The sequence below is a fragment of the Piliocolobus tephrosceles genome, chromosome 5, assembly GCF_002776525.5.
Source record: "Piliocolobus tephrosceles isolate RC106 chromosome 5, ASM277652v3, whole genome shotgun sequence".
Taxonomy (NCBI): Eukaryota; Metazoa; Chordata; class Mammalia; order Primates; family Cercopithecidae; genus Piliocolobus; species Piliocolobus tephrosceles.
The window spans coordinates 111,823,945-111,840,372 of record NC_045438.1 but is presented as its reverse complement, the minus strand read 5'-3'; the positions used below and the strand labels follow the sequence as shown (position 1 = coordinate 111,840,372).

General features: G+C 35.2%; 1 protein-coding gene across 4 annotated transcripts in view; it reads left to right on the top strand.

Annotated features, from left to right (window-relative positions):
* ZNF451 (zinc finger protein 451) overlaps positions 1-15,073 on the top strand; it is an 85,194-nt gene extending 70,121 nt beyond the window's left edge. For 3 of the 4 annotated variants that reach the window (XR_002733827.2, XM_023222986.2, XM_023222985.2), the window contains 2 exons: positions 4,818-4,886; positions 13,190-15,073. Coding sequence is in view for 3 of the 4 variants with exons in the window: in XM_023222985.2 (XP_023078753.1) it covers positions 4,818-4,886; positions 13,190-13,236 (116 nt within the window). In the remaining variant the exon portion in view is untranslated. The remainder of the gene's footprint in view (positions 1-4,817; positions 4,887-13,189) is intronic. The other variant, XM_023222987.1, reaches the window with a different exon arrangement.
* Positions 15,074-16,428: the final 1,355 nt, after the last annotated feature.

Here is a 16,428-nt window from a genome sequence, read left to right as displayed (position 1 = left end):
CTTAAAACCATCAAATTGCCTGTAGTGAACTTTATAAGGAATCAAAGAAAAATCATTTTCTTGGGTAACTTTTTATTCCATTTCCTTTCCTAACAAATAGCTTTGTGAATAGTTGAGTGATAGTTTCTATTAAGGAATGGTATTTAATATATAATGGGACTCAGTAAATCTCTCAATGTCCATTAATATAATTTTTGTTACTAAAGAATGCCAGGATAACTCCTTGCACATAGCTAAACATGGTGTTCCTTCTTGTTTTCAGATTTGACAGCCAGTCAGTTTCTTAAGGCAATATGGTTTTTGGGATGAAGGGGTCACTGGACCTTTTTGAGATCTGATGAAAACTTTCTATACCTTCCTTCCCCCAAAATAAACATATATATACTACATTGCATACAATTTCAAGGGATTTGTGGTCTCAATGCTTCTAGTTGCCAATCAACAAACAAAATTGTCCTTTGGGATGTAACCTAAGTATATACTGTAAGTCAACAGTCCCCAACCATTTTGGCACCAGGGACTGGTTTCATGGAAGACAATTTTTCCATGGATGGGGGCAGGAGGTGGAGCATTGGATTCTCATAAGGAGCTCACAACCTAGATCCCTTGCATGTGCAGTTCACAATAGGGTTTGTGCTCCTGTGGGAATCTAATGCCGCTGCTGATCTGACAGGAGGAGGAGCTCAGGTGGTAATGCTGGCTCACCTGCTACTCACCTCCTCCTGTGCGGCCCAATTCCTAACAGGCCACAGACTAGTACTGGTCCATGGCCTTGGGGTTGGTGACCCCTGCTATAAGTAACATAGAGTGATAAGTCCTCTCATATTTGTTATACAGCCAGGCTGGTGTTTTTCAGATTTTTGAATTTTTCACCAGAGCATAGAGAAGTGATACAAGTTTGAGTCTCTTATTCTTTATAAGTTTTCAGAAATGTACCATTAGCAGGACTAAAAAGTGGTTTTTATTAGACTGAAGATTGCTGTATAAATAGGATCTTGGGAATATTGTAATCAGAATCGATCGTATGGTATCATACTAGGAGAAATTAGTCTTCGTTTATTTCTCTGTTAATTGAAAGTCTTTCCAGAGGTACTTATTTCAGTAAAAATACAGATATTTGGAGTTGCTGGTTCTGTATATCGGTGTCCAGTCATTTGTTCCTAAGGCATTGTTTTTTGCATGGTGGGGAGGGGAAAGGTTAAGTAGCTTTATTACTGGTACTTTTTTATGCCTCCGACTTGGTTAATTAGGGTAAAAGTTCTTTTCTCTCCTTGTAAGCATCAGGGTTTCAACATGAACATTTTAATTATAGCTGTGATATATGTATAAATTATTGTAGAGACATTTAAAAAAATCTGTTAACTTTAATTTCTGCCCCCACTTTGGTCTTCTTATCCTTCATCATTTCTATTTTATATTGTACTTTTCCTCACTTTCTTAACATTTAAGATACATGGATCCTTTCTGGTAATCCCAATCAGAGAAGCTAGGTAGACTTTCTTAGACCATTTATATTTTATTCCCAAATACTTCTTTATTTTAACTCAAGCCTTATGTTTCAGAGCAGATATAACTTGTCACTTAAATGTTGAAAGAAAAAAAAGTGAACTTTATTATTGAAAAAAGTGTATTGAAGTTTATTGTAGTTTATTGAAGACCTACTATGTACCAGCCACCATGTTAACTGCTTTTTATGTTTGTAGTGTTTAAAGATGTTTAAATATGTTTAAAGAACTTCTTCCACTTTTTTAATCCGCTTTTTAATCCGCTTTGCAAGCTGTGAAGTAGATGTTGGATTACCCCATTTTGTAAGTGTGGAAGGAAGCAGAGGTTCAGAAAGGTTAAATAATCTACCTGCAGCTGCACAGCAAGTGCTTTGCTTTTCATTAGTATCAGTGAGTAGGGTGAGACTTTCACTGACACAAATACCTGATTTCATGATGTAGAGCTAGCCACCCAGTGTGAATTACTGGCTCTAACCATGTCCTTGAAGAATGAGGATAATGGGAGATACTCAAACCACAGTATAGTGACATTACAGAATTTATATAAAGATATCAAACAAGTTTTTTTATTTTAAATAACATTCAGGAAGAATGCACTTTTTTTGGGGGGGGGTCAGAAAAAATGATTTGGTTGTAGGTTCTGGTGCTTTAAAAAGTAAAGTGATTATATCCTGAATATAGCCAAGGAAAGCAATTAGCATTCTAATTTCTCTAGGATCTTTTGTCTCATAATTAAACGAGTAAGCACCATCTTTACAGGCTCCTCAAGAAGTTGGCACTAGACCTACAAGCACTGCAGTGAACTTATTTGAGTACTGCAACATGCAGTTTCAAAGAAATTCACTAGAAACCCGCTTCCCATTGCTTCCTCTACCTTTCCTCTAATCGATATAAATGTTCCAGGGTACACAGAGGTTAATATTTTTAGTGTTTTCTTATTTGGGCCAGTATCTGCTCCCTTGAGAATTACATACAATGAAAAAGATGTTACTACAAGATAATTTTTGTTGAATCTGTATGCTCCTTAGATGGTCTTGTTTATAAGCCTGAGACTTTTTATATCCATTTAGTTGTGACTTCATTGTGAACGAATGGGTTAGAAGCAGTAAGTATGGTTGGTATCTATAGAGTCATACCAATTACACAGATTTTTAAATCCATCTTACAAATATAGAGCATAAACATTCACCTAGGTGCTATGAAAGTGTAGGTGATTGAAGCGTCATGGCCTGTGGAATAGGTATTACCTAAAATAATTGTTGAATTATTTCTAAAAGTCTGTCTGCCTATTGTTTCCTCAGCCTGTTACTGAAAGCTATAGGTTGTTTCTTTGGACACATGATAAAAATATGTTTGATAAAACTAATTCCATGCAAAGGTACTGAAAATAAGAAAGAATATTTACAATTTTCTCTGTTCTTCTGAGGAGGTTGACTGAGGCAAAAGCAACCTTTTATGATATTAATATTTGCAACCCCATGTCAAGTTAATCCTTGAGAAATCAAGGATTTGTCATTATTCAACCCTGAAGTGTAGCCTTAGGCCTTGCAAGCAATGATGAATTGTTTGGATGAGTTATAACATACTGCTTTTGACTGACCTTGACTTTAAATTGTAATAACAGAAACCTGTGGGTATTTTCCTTTTGTTCTTAATGTTTAGAGCAAGCTTGTTTAACCTGTGGCCGATGGGCCACATGTGGCCCAGTTCATCTTTGAATGTGGCCCTACACAAATTCAGAAACGTTCTTAAAACATTATGAGAGTATTTTTTTTTTTGCGTTTTTTGTTTTGTTTTGTTTTGTTTTGCTCATCGGCTATCATTAGTGTATTTTATGTGTGGCCCAAGACGATCTTCTTCCAATATGGCCCAGGCAAGCCAAAGAGTGGACACCCCTGGTTTAGAGGTTTAATTTTGTTCTTTAATTTGTAAATGTAATGTTTTATTTACCGAAAACATTGCTTGAAATATTTGAAGTATTTTGCTGGAATTCATAGCAAAGATGACTTGTAAAAACAAATTTCTGCAGCAAAAAAATATAGTGAAATATAGTGATTTAATTTTTATTTATAGATACTTAAATGTCTTTTTAATGTATATTTTAAGTTTTTAAGTTTGCACAGAAACAAGTATGTCTATATGGTTTGTATTTAGTTAAGTGCTGATTCAAGTCACTGACATATATATCATATATAGATTCATATCTGTTTATATTTGTATAATTATATCTTGATATAAATATATATTGATTTAAATATAGTTAAAGTGATAAGCAAAACATTAGGTCATTGATAGTACCATGTTTCAAATGTTTTAAAGATGAACTTTATTTTTGAGAATAGTTTTAGACTTACAAAAAAGTTGTGAAGATAGTACAGTGTTTCCATGTACCCATACTCAGTTTCCCTTATTAGTAACATCTTATATTAGTGTGATACATTTGGCATAATTAACGGAACAATATTAGGACATTATTACTAATTCCAGCCTTTAGTTTTCCCCAGTGTCCTTTTTCTTTTTTCCCTTCCCCTCACCTCTTTTCTTTCTTTTCCCATCTCATCTCATTTCGTTTCTTGAGATAGGGTCCCACTCTGTCACTCAGGTTGGAATGCAGTGGTGTCATCTCAGCTCACTGCAACCTCCACCTCCCAGGTTCAAGCAATTCTCCTACCTCAGCCTCCCAAGTAGCTGGGACTATAGGCACGTGCCACCATACCTGGCTAATTTTTGTATTTTTGGTAGAGACAAGGTTTTGCTATGTTGCCCAGGCTGGTCTCAAACTCCTGAGCTCAGGCAGTCCACCCACTTCGGCCTCCCAAAATGCTGGAATTACAGGTGTGAACAACCACACCTGGCCTCAATATCCTTTTTCTACACCAGGACCTCATTTTTGATCCCACGTGACATTTAGACATTAATCTCCTTAGGCTCCATGGTTCAAATTTTAAGTGAGTTTTGCAGTGCCTTTTCAGTCATACCGTATTATAAAGCCTTCGGTCTCTCATTATGAAAGCATGTAAGACATCAGGTAAGTAAGCTTGTGCTATGCAAGAGGCATTGTTAATTAAAACCTATGGTGTTATCTCCATAGAGATGAATGCATATGATTTTCAAAATATAGGAGAATTTAATCTGTCACAGTTTTTAATATTATTTGGTAAGCATATGAAAAAACCTAGTGTGGGAAAGTAGTGTAACACTAATGAACTGTATTGTAATGAGTAAGGTTGGGTATGAGAAGCTATTGAAAATAATATTGAGAATACATAAATTTATGGGACAATAACTGCATGTATTGATTCTTCTTTACAGAATGTGACAGTGATGATAACATGGGTGCCAAAAATACTTCAATAGGAGAAGAATTTATATCCACAGAAGGTAACCTAATAGAGTTAATCTCTTTTCTGCTTGACTGTATTTGTATTTTTTAAATTTCTCTGTCTCTCACCCATTCACCCCTCTTACTCCCTTCTACCCCCAAGTTAAAACATTTTCTCAGTTTGAAGGATAGCTTTGCATTTTTCATGTAAGACGACTTAGGGGTAATACTAATTTAGAAAGCTAGAATATGTCAGCCAATTATGGCCCTTGGATCAAATCCAGTCCACTACCTTTAGGAACACAGCCATACATTTAAGTATTGTCTATGCTATTGCTTTTGTACCACAACTGCATGGTTGAGTAAGTGTGGCACGGACAGTAGAGCCCCTCCACCCACACCCCCCTCAAATAATTATTTTCTAACCCTTTAAAAAGAAAAAGTTTGCTAACTCCTGGGCTAGGAGACAATTCTGATTTCCTAATTGTTATTTATCTTGAATAGTATTAAGAGTATTAAAAGACAGGCAGTGGAACTCTAAAAGCAAGCACCTATATCTAAATGTAAATGAGCTTTTTAAAATAAATTTTTTTAAAAAGTGTTTTTTTTTTGTTTGTTTTTGGTTTTGGTCACTCTGTCACCCAGACCGGAATGCAGTGGTAAAATCTCAGCTCACAGCAACCTTTGCCTCCTGGGTTCAAGCGATTCTTGTGCCCCAGCCTCTAGGGTAGCTGGTATTACAGGCGTGTGCCTCTGCCACGCGCAGCTAAAAATTAAAATTCTCTTGTACTCTTCTTAAAGGAAAAGCTATTTCCTTCTGTAGGTTAAAGAGAACTTTTTATGTCACTTGGCATCAAATCATTTGCTGGCTGTACCATTATTTGGTTGTGTCTTGTAACCATTCTTTGGTTTTTCTATAACAGACTGCACTTTTTAATAACCGGGGGAAATGAGATAATGGATCTTAGAAAATACTTTGAGCTTCACTGGAGAAGTTGAAAGTATTATATCAGCATCTTTGATGTTAAAGAAAAACAGCAGGAGTCTTCACGTACATTCCAGTATAATGTTTATTGTTGGAGACTGTAGGGTAGGAATGTGGAGGCTGGAAAGTAGGTATGGAAATATGTGACTGAACACACAAACAGAATGGCCGACTGATATGTTTTCTTTGCATTTCTTTGATCTCAGATAATACAACTAGTTTAACTAAGAGCATACTAGAGCTTTATGGTATTAAGAGTTTGGGAAATGGAGTCTGGCAGTGGAATCAATTCATCCATTAGATGAAGTAGATAGCTGTAATCTTTCTGCCTTATAGCCAGATTCATTGGTTAAACAAAACTGGCAATAAATCTACAGCTAATTGGAAGGAAGCAAGTTTTTTGACCAACTTCTTTTCCCAGCATGGTCTTTCAAGGTCTAGCTCAATGCTTAGCAGCCACATAATGATTAATTAAACAAATGAAAGAACTTTTGTGCGTTTCGAACAAAAACTGCCAATTAAGTTGTTTATCAAGGCCACTAAAAGATAAACAGTACTGAACGTCTAAAGAGTTCAGATTTTGCAACTTTTATTTGACACCTCGTGACTCATCCCGTGGAAAATGCCAGGCAAAATTACAACTTTTAAATAGTTATAAGCTGTCACAGTTTTGTGGGCTCCTACCTAACCTAGGAAATCTGAGATTTGTGTAACTGGATATGTACCAGATATTATCTATGTAATGCATTTTATGGTTTGGAGGTGGCAATGTGACATTTTTGTGATTATTTGGTTTGGAAAAATAATTATTTTTATAGGATTCGAGAGAAGATACTTTAAACCTATAACTAGTTGTCATAGTTAAAATAGAGGTGGGGATAAAATCCTTTAATTCAAAGAAAAACCAAAGGTGTTTGTGTTTTGTATCCTGATGCTTTATATAAAGTAAGTGTGAGAAGCACACGATGTTTCACATAAGTTAAGGAATATGGGCTCCTTTGCACTTTTCTCTAACATTCTTCTTTTTTTCCCCTCCTCATCACCCCAAAAGAGCTAACTCGAATTTCATCTCTTAGGTTGAACCATATAGAATTGCCATTTTTGTAGGCACTGTTGTATGGTCAGTGCCTTTCCTAGATTGTCCATCTTTAGACACAGCCAACCACTGTCTATTCTGGGCTCCCTCTGTACCAGGCCAAATGGATTTAAAATACTTCCGTCTATATCTTTGATCTCCACAGACTGTAAGCTCCTTAGGGTATAGGATCATGTTTTATTTATCTTACTTCAGCAGCACCTAGTACAGTGTTTGGCACAAAATGATTGCTTGTGAAATGAATAAACTTTTAACAAACTTAAAACATGTTAGAGCCACCATTTCCCTGTAAATGGATAAGGGAAATTAAGATAGAGGCTATTTTGTTGTAGAATATTGGGTTATTTTGTTGACCTTGAACCACAGAAGCAAAATAATGTTCTCGTCTACACCTGATAACAAAACTGAAAAAAAATTTAAGCAACCTCTTAAGTCTCTTTTTATTCCTTCCTTTCCCAGTACAACTCTGTAAATGCCTGAGAAATAGTGGCAGAAGACAGGATAAATTTGCTTATGGCTTTTTGCCTTAGGGTAATCCCCCTCCTTCCGTGATTTGTCTTATTCTTTGTTGTTCCCCATAGACCAATATCAAACTCTGACCACACAGGCCAGCCATAACAATCCTATGTAATCTATTTCCTGTACTTGACAGAGGAAACAGATGCCGCATAATGTGGTGGTGAAAAGTACAGTCTTTGGATTCATACTGCCTAAGTTAAAACTCTGCGCTTACAAGTTGTGTAATATTGGACAAGTCACTTAACTTCACTGTGCTTCAGCTTCTTCCTTTTAAATATGGGAATATTAGTATACCTATCTTACTAGAATAACATGACATATGATAAATAGTATATATTGGTTGTTGCTACTGTTACTGGGATTATGATGATCATTATGTCATTATTTATATCTTTACCTAAGGTCTCCTCTAGAGGTATGTCTATTAACTAGAGGTATTCTGACTCAAATTGCTGGAAGAGACAGAGGACAGCATTGCATAGATAATTTTCTATGCAAAACCATCTTTCTATAAATGTTAGCGATATGCTTTATTTGGAGAATTCCTTCAATTAATAGCAGTCAAAACTACTCTTAATCTTAACAACCTGTGAAAGTCAGACTATTCTCTTCATTTTATATGAAAAACTGAGGCTTCTAAACATTAAGTAATTTGGCCTTACATCGACAGTTTTAAAATGATTGGGGCACCATTTCTATATGTCTTGTACCTCCTACTACTGGTTGTTTTTGTTGTTTGTTTGCCATAATTACTGCTCTCAAAGTAAATGAAATTAAGGCAGAGAGAAAGGAGGGTAAGGGGAACACAGACCTAGCCACAGAATAGAAAAACAGACAGATTTTTCACAAGTGCTCTTTAGTTTTTCATATGGCTTCAAGTTACTGTCTGATGTTCTTTAATTTCAATCTGAGAGATTCTCTTTAGCATTTCTTATAGGGCAGGTCTACTAGTAAATTCTGTAGTTTTTGTTTATCTGATAATTTCTTTAAGAATAGTTTTGTCAGATGTAGAATTCTTGATTGACATTCTTATTTTCTGGTTTCCATGGTTTTTTAAAAGAAATCAACTGGTAATTTTGTTAAGGCTCTCTTGTATGTGATGAGTTGTTTCTTTCTTGTTGCTTTCATTGTCTTTGGCTTTTGACAGTTTGACTATAACATGTCTCAGTGTGGGTCTCTTTAGAGTTCATTGAGCTTCTTGGATATGTAGATTCACCTCTTTCATCAAATTTAGGAGTTTTTTGACCATTATTTCTTCAAACATTCTTTCTGATCCTATTTCGCTTCCCCTCTCAGGACTCCTGTAATGCATATGTTAGTTCGCTTGATGGTGTCCCACAGGTCCCTTGGACTCGGTTTACTTTTCTTCATTTTTCTTTCTGTTCCTCACACTGGATGACTGATTGATTGATTTAGACTGAACCCAAACCAAGACACATACTGGAATAATTAATTAATTAATTATATTATACTTTAAGTTCTAGGGTACATGTGCACAACGTGCAGGTTTGTTACATATGTATACATGTGCCATGTTGGTGTGCTGCACCCATTAACTCGTCATTTACATTAGGTTTATCTTCTAATGCTATCCCTCCCCCCTCTCCCCACCCCACAACAAGCTCTGGTGTGTGATGTTCCCCTTCCTGTGTCCAAGTGTTCTCATTGTTCAGTTCCCACCAAAGTGAGAACATGCGGTGTTTGGTTTTCTGTTCTTGCGACAGTTTGCTGAGAATGATGGTTTCCAGCTGCATCCATGTCCCTACAAAGGACATGAACTGATCCTTTTTTGTGGCTGCATAGTATTCCATGGTGTATATGTGCCACATTTTCTTAATCCAGTCTGTCATTGATGGACATTTGGGTTGGTTCCAAGTCTTTGTTATTGTGAATAGTGCCACAGTAAACGTATGTGTGCATGAGTCTTTATAGAAGCATGATTTATAATCCTTTGGGTATATACCCAGCAATGGGATGGCTGGGTCAAATGGTATTTCTAGTTCTAGATCTTTGAGGAATCGCCACACTGTCTTCCATAATGGTTGAACTAGTTTACAGTCCCACCAACAGTGTAAATGTGTTCCTATTTCTCCACATCCTCTCCAGCAACTGCTGTTTCTTGATTTTTTAATGATTGCCATTCTAACTGGTGTGAGATGGTATCTCATTGTGGTTTTGATTTGCATTTCTCTGATGGCGAGTGATGATGAGCATTTTTTCATGTGTCTGTTGGCTGCATAAATGTCTTCTTTTGAGAAGTGTCTATTCATATCCTTTGCCCACTTTTTGATGGGGTTGTTTGTTTTTTTCTTGTAAATTTGTTTGAGTTCTTTGTAGGTTCTGGATATTAGCCCTTTGTCAGATGAGATTGCAAAATTTTTTTCCCATTCTGTAGGTTGCCTGTTCACTCTGATGGTAGTTTCCTTTAGAAGCTCTTCAGTTTAATTAGATCCCATTTGTCAATTTTGGGTTTTGTTGCCATTGCTTTTGGTGTTTTAGACATGAAGTCTTTCCCCATGCCTATGCATACTGGATAATTTAAATTGTCCTATATTTAAATTTGCTTAATCTTTCTTCTTTGTACTCAAATTCATTAAGCCCCTCTAAAGATTTTTCATTGTATTTATTGTACTTTTCAGTCCCTGAGTTTCTATTTGATGGGCTTTTAATAATTCTGCCTCATTGTTGGTACTCTTAATTTTGTTCATACATTGTTTTCCTGGTTTCCTTTAGTTCTTTGAACATACATAAGACAGTTAGCTTAAAGCTTTTGTCACCCATGCTATATCATGTAGCCTGTTGCTTCTAGTCTACAAACCTGTATAGCATGTTATTGTGCTGAATACTGTAGACATTGTAACATAATGGTAAATGTGTATCTAAACATAGAGACATAAAAATACATAAAAAATGGTACACCTGTATAAGGTACTTACCCTGAATGGAGCTTGCAGGATGGGGAAGTTGCTCTGGGTGAGTGAGTGAGTGACTGGTGAGTGAATGTGAAGGTCTAGGTTGTTATTGTACTCTACTGTAGATTTTATAAACATTGTACAATTAGGCTATACTACATTTTTTTTTTTTGAGACAGAGTCTCGCTCTGTTGCCCAGGCTGGAGTGCAGTTGTGCGATCTCTGCTCACTGCAGCCTCCGCCTCCCGGGCTTAAGCGATTCTCCTGCCTCAGCTTCCCAAGTAGCTGGGATTATAGGCATGTGCCACCAAGCCTGGCTAATTTTTGTACTTTTAGTAGAGATGGGGTTTCTCCATGTTGGCCAGGCTGGTCTCGAACTCCTGACCTCAGGTGATCCGCCCACCTTGGCCTTCCAAAGTACTGGGATTAAGGCATGAGCCACCAAGCCCGGCCTATATTACATTAAAAAGAAATTTTTTTTCTTCAATAATCAGTTCACCTTAGCTTACTGTAACTTGTATAAACTTTAAAATTTTTAACTTTTTGTCTCTATTGTAATGACACTTAAAACACAAACACTTTGTACAGCTATAGAGAAATATTTTCATTATATTCTTATTCTATAAGCTTTTCCCTACTTTTAAATTGTTTTATTACTTTTAAAACTTTTTTATTGAAAACTAAGACAAACACATATATTAGCTTAGACCTACAAAGAGTCAGGATCATCAATATACTTTTATAAGAAGCAGTACCCTCTAAAATAATAATAAAAAGTATAGTAAATACATAAACCAGTACCAGAGTTTATTATAATTTTCAAGTGTTATGTACTGTACATAATTGTATGTGCTATACTTTTATACAACTGACAACAGCATCACCACAAACACATGAGTAATGTGTTGTGCTGCAACATGAAGATGGCTATGACACCACTAGGCAATAGGAATTTTTCAGGTCTATTATGATCTTATGGGACCACTGTTGTATATGTGGTCCATTGTTTACCAAAAGTTGATACACAGCACATGACCATACTTGCCTTTTGTTTTTTATAGTCTTTCAGCTGGCAAGTTTAATACTTATAAGCTCACTGAAGGTATAATATATTTGTATAGATGTTGCTGTACTTAACAATGATTTGATTTATGATTTTTTGACTTTATAAGGATGTGAAAGCAATATGCCTAAACTTGAACTGTAACTTGTATAAACTTTAAAATTTTTAACTTTTTGTCTCTATTGTAATAACACTTAAAACACAAACATTTTGTACAGCTATAGAGAAATTTTTTCTTTATATCCTTATTCTGTAAGCTTTTCCCTACTTTTAAGTAGGGAAACAGTGGTCCCATAAGATTATAATAGACCTAAAAAATTCCTATTGCCTAGTGGTGTCATAGCCATCTTCATGTTGCAGCACAACACATTACTCATGTGTTTGTGGTGATGCTGTTGTCAGTTGTATAAAAGTATAGCACATACAATTATGTACAGTACATAACACTTGAAACTTGTACTTGAAACATTTAGTATAAACCATACTTCAGATTTTGAATTTTAGTTCAAAAATTTTTATAACTTTAATTGTAAAACAGACATTGTGTCAGACTATTTCATATATATATATATATATACACGTATACATATAACCTACTATCATTTATTAAAAAGACCTTTCCCTATCATTCTGCAGTGCTACTTTTGTTATAAATCCAATGTCCATATATGCATGGGTCTGTTTCTGAGCTGTCTATGCTGTTCCTTTGGTCTATTTATTCTTGCACTAGTACCACATTATTAATTACTGTAACTTATAAAGTGTTCATATCTTAGACAAGTCTCGTCCCCTTGTTTTTCTTTGGTAAGAGTGTCTTCGCTTTTCTTTGCATTTCCTCATCCCTTTTAATTCATCTTAGGGGCAACTAACTGATCCTAGAGTGTAGCTTTAACTTGATACACAGTTCATGCTAGTTTGTGGTACTTTAAATTAGACAACACTAGTGTCCCCACTCAGAGGAACATGCAGTTGCATCTCACTGGTGTCTGCAGCCGGGTAGCCTCTGAGAGACTGTAGACCAGATGGGATGAGATAAATCTGGTGTGAGAAGCTAGTGAAGGCCAAGAAATTGACACCAGATTTCACCCTCCTGGATTTTAGCATCATTCCCAAGGAGGAGATATAACCCAACTATTGTGAACCCAGTAATGTCTGTCTTGTTCACTGTTACATTGCTGTTCCTGGTATATAATGGGCATTCAATAAATATTTGTCAAATGAGTTTACATACATCTGCATACAGCCTATATTATATGCTTCTCAGATGACATTTATGTGGCTATGAGTTTCACTACCTTAGATGCTAGGATGCTTGAAGCTAATTTTTCCCCAGCTTTATTGAGGTATAATTAAAAATTAAACTAAATTTTTAATGTCCTGTGACATTTTGTCATTTCATGGAGTTGCCTTTCTGTTTAAAGTCTTATATGTATCACCTCGAGTCTTTTAGGAAATAAGTGGTACAGATTTTGTGTTGAAACAAGTTATTACCTGTCAGTGATTTTAAAAGTTTGTTGACTTTCTACATCCCTAAGTGGAATTAACTTGCAAGTTCCTTAGCACACTAAGTTCATATATAAAATTCAATCAAGATCATATCTAGATTTTCATATTTCAAAATACTCAGTTTTTTAGTAGAGAAACTGCCAAGTTATCCTGTATTTTTCCATTTTGATTTTACTTTCCTTCTTGAAAAGATGAATACAGTTGATGAAACTTTAATAAATACAGCACATGTTGAGTAGTTTTCTGCCCTAAGTGTTAAAATTCTATGTTTTTTAATGCAGATGTGGAATTAGAAGAAGCTATTAGAAGAAGTCTTGAGGAAATGTAATTAAAGATATTACCACACAACATCAAGTGGCCTTGAAGAGACTCAGATAATGAATTCTTGAGTTTGTTTTCTAAAGGAGACCAGAAATCCACTATTACAAATGTATTTGAAAACATGGTTTTGCTTTCATATGTTCAAAATCTGATCTTTGTTTTGTATTTTTGTGTTAATGTGCAAACATGTACAGAAGGAATAGAATACATGTTCATGCAAATATAAATCATGTATTCTAATATAGGTATAACATTTTCCCAGTTAACTTTGAATTTATATATTTAAAGGATTTAAAAAAAAAAAAAAGGAAAGCTCTTAACAGTTGTTTCCCAAATAGCATTAGTTCTTTAATTTTATTTGTACTGTACAAATGATTCTAGTTTATTTTTTTAGGAGTGGAAATGAATATAAAAAAGGTGACATAGGTCAAGTTTTCCATAAATTCTACTTCTCATGTGGCACTATTATATATTACCTTTGAGATCTTTGTTTATGTTTATTAGAAGAGGGTTAATGGAAACTGATCATGGAAACACTTAAAATTTTATCAGCAGTGTTCTTTGTGGGTGCCATGCAGATGTGAATTATTGCTTTAATTAGAGCAGCAGATTGCTAAAATAAAAAATACATCTTAATCTTTAAGAAATAATTTAAATGAAACAATTTCCATTCCTTTTACCTGCTTAGACTTTTATGTGACTTGTATAATCTCCTGTTTAAAGGGAATAGTGTCAAAATATTTGCATAAAATTATTTTTCATAATACTAGTCCTTTTTTTATATATTTGTGTAAACATAATATTCTTCAAGAAATAATGTTGAAAGCCTACTCAGGAATAATCTTCCTAACTCTTGAAAATTTTTATTTCATATGGAGTGTCTTCAGTTTAGTTATTCACTGAATTGTCAGTTTCCTTCATTTGGTATTACATATTTAATTCTTAAATATTGAGGCCCCATTGTGAGTAATACAAAATACGACATAAGTAGAAGACTAAGAAGGGCTTGTCATATTATCTTTGTGTATATGCTTCATGTTATTTGACCAGAAATGTCTTATCTCTAAAAATTTTTAGTAGTGATTATTTACCAAACTTAAAAACATTTCCATAAATATAAAGCTTTCCTTTATATTTAAGACAAAATATAAAGGCTAGAATTTTGTTCCTTCTCTGTAACACTAAATATTTTAGTGTGAAATTGAATTTTTTTATTACTATAGTCTTTTCAATCTACAATTTGTGTTTTTAATTTCTTGATATGTCACTTCTGTTCCTCCCTGCTTGCATTTTTTTAAAAGTAGACATTGTGGCTTGAGAATTTATCAATCATCTTTCCAAAATGACCACATTGTGCTTTTAGTTTGTATGTTTAAGTGGTCAAGCAAGGCTCTAGGAGGTAGTCACTGAGCTGGACCTTAAACACATCTGCAGGAGCTCACAAAATAGGAGCAAAAGAGGCATTCCAGAAAGATGAGTGGTTAAGCAGATGTGGGGGCAGGGCAAAAGGAGACAGCTCCTTGTTGCCAGAGATTCTACACAAAGGTGTCATGGACACTGATGCTCTATTAAAGAAGCTTTTGTGGTGTGTGGTAGAGAATAAGGCTTTTGATATGACAGGAAAGGGATATTTCATCATGACTCTTAAGAAAAGGTAACTGAGTTGTTTAATGTTTTAATTGATAATTGTCACTGATTGTATTTCTACCTGTTAAATAATTAAAAATCATCTTAAAATTCATACTTTGGCTTTAATTTAGACAAAAGGAGATGTAATCGCTGTGTAACATTAGAGAAAGTTATATGGATTATCATCAAAAGTAAATGTTTCTAACATTGACAAAGATGTTTATCTTTTCATTACATCATTCACTCATTAATTCATTCAATCACAAAATATTTATTGAGTACCAACCATGTGCCAGCAACTATTCTAAGCACTTGGAATATACCAGTAAGCAAAACAAAGCCCTTTACCCCTCTGTGGAGCACACATTGGTGGAGAGAAGGAGATTGTACAGTGTTAGTAAGCAAGCAAATAAAACTGCATATCTGATGGTGATACATGTAACAAAGGAAAATAAAGAAGGGAAGGGAATAAATAGTGCAGGGACAGGGAGTTGCAGGGAGGCTTGCTATTTTTAATAGGGTGGTCAGAAAAGATCTCACTGATAGGTAAACTTGAGCAAAGACCTGAAGAAGGTGAGGGAATGAGGATGAAAATATATATAGGGAAGAGAGTTCCAGGTGGAGGAGGGGACGGTCCAGACAGGAGCTTAGTATATTCAAGGAAAAGCAGGAAGACTAGTATCACTGACAGGATGAGCTAGGAGAGTAATAGGAAATGAACTTGAGGTTTTTCTAATGACCTTGGCTTTTACTCCGAGGTGAGGAGCGATTGAAGGTTTCTGAGAAATGGTATGATCTGCCTAATTTAGGATTGCTGTAGTTGCTGCACTGAGATAACATGTACGTGAGAGGCAAGAGTAGAAGCAGGGAGACCAGAGAGGAAGGTATTGTAGTACTTCAGGTACTAACTTACCAGGTAGCTTGAACCAGAATGGTGGCGGTAAAATTGGGAAGAATCTGGATATATTCTGAAGGTAAAATTAATGGGATTTACTAATGAGGTGGATCTAGGATATGAGAGAAAAAGAGTTCAGGATGATTCTAAAGTCACTTGATAGACTTTCAAACCACTCACAAAATGTGTTTTGTTTTTACTTGTGTCATGATGAAGTATTTTTAATAAGGTCAAATAATCCCCTACCCCAAGAGTTAATTAGGATTTAGAATGAGTTCAGAGGGAATTGGGATCCAGCCTTAAGGGCTTCAACTCTGTTCAAGTATTTAAATAACTTTGATCTCTGATTAAAGGTGCTGGTTCAGCTTTAGACTATTATTATCTATCATTTTCTGTGCTGTGTACATTTTCATCCTTGCAGTGAGAGGCATAGAGCTATCAGGAGAGAGGACCAAAGCCTAACTTTTTAAGTAGACTAATCTTTGTATCCTCAGCTCTATTCCATCTTTTACCGACAGCTGGTGCCTGACCTAGAGGCCTACTGCATCTTTTTGTTAACATTAAATGTTGAGGACTTCTTAATGCCAATTATTTCACTCAATCTTTATTTATTTATTTACACAAGGTCTCAGGACTTCTTAATGCCAATTATTTCACTCAATATTTATTTATTTA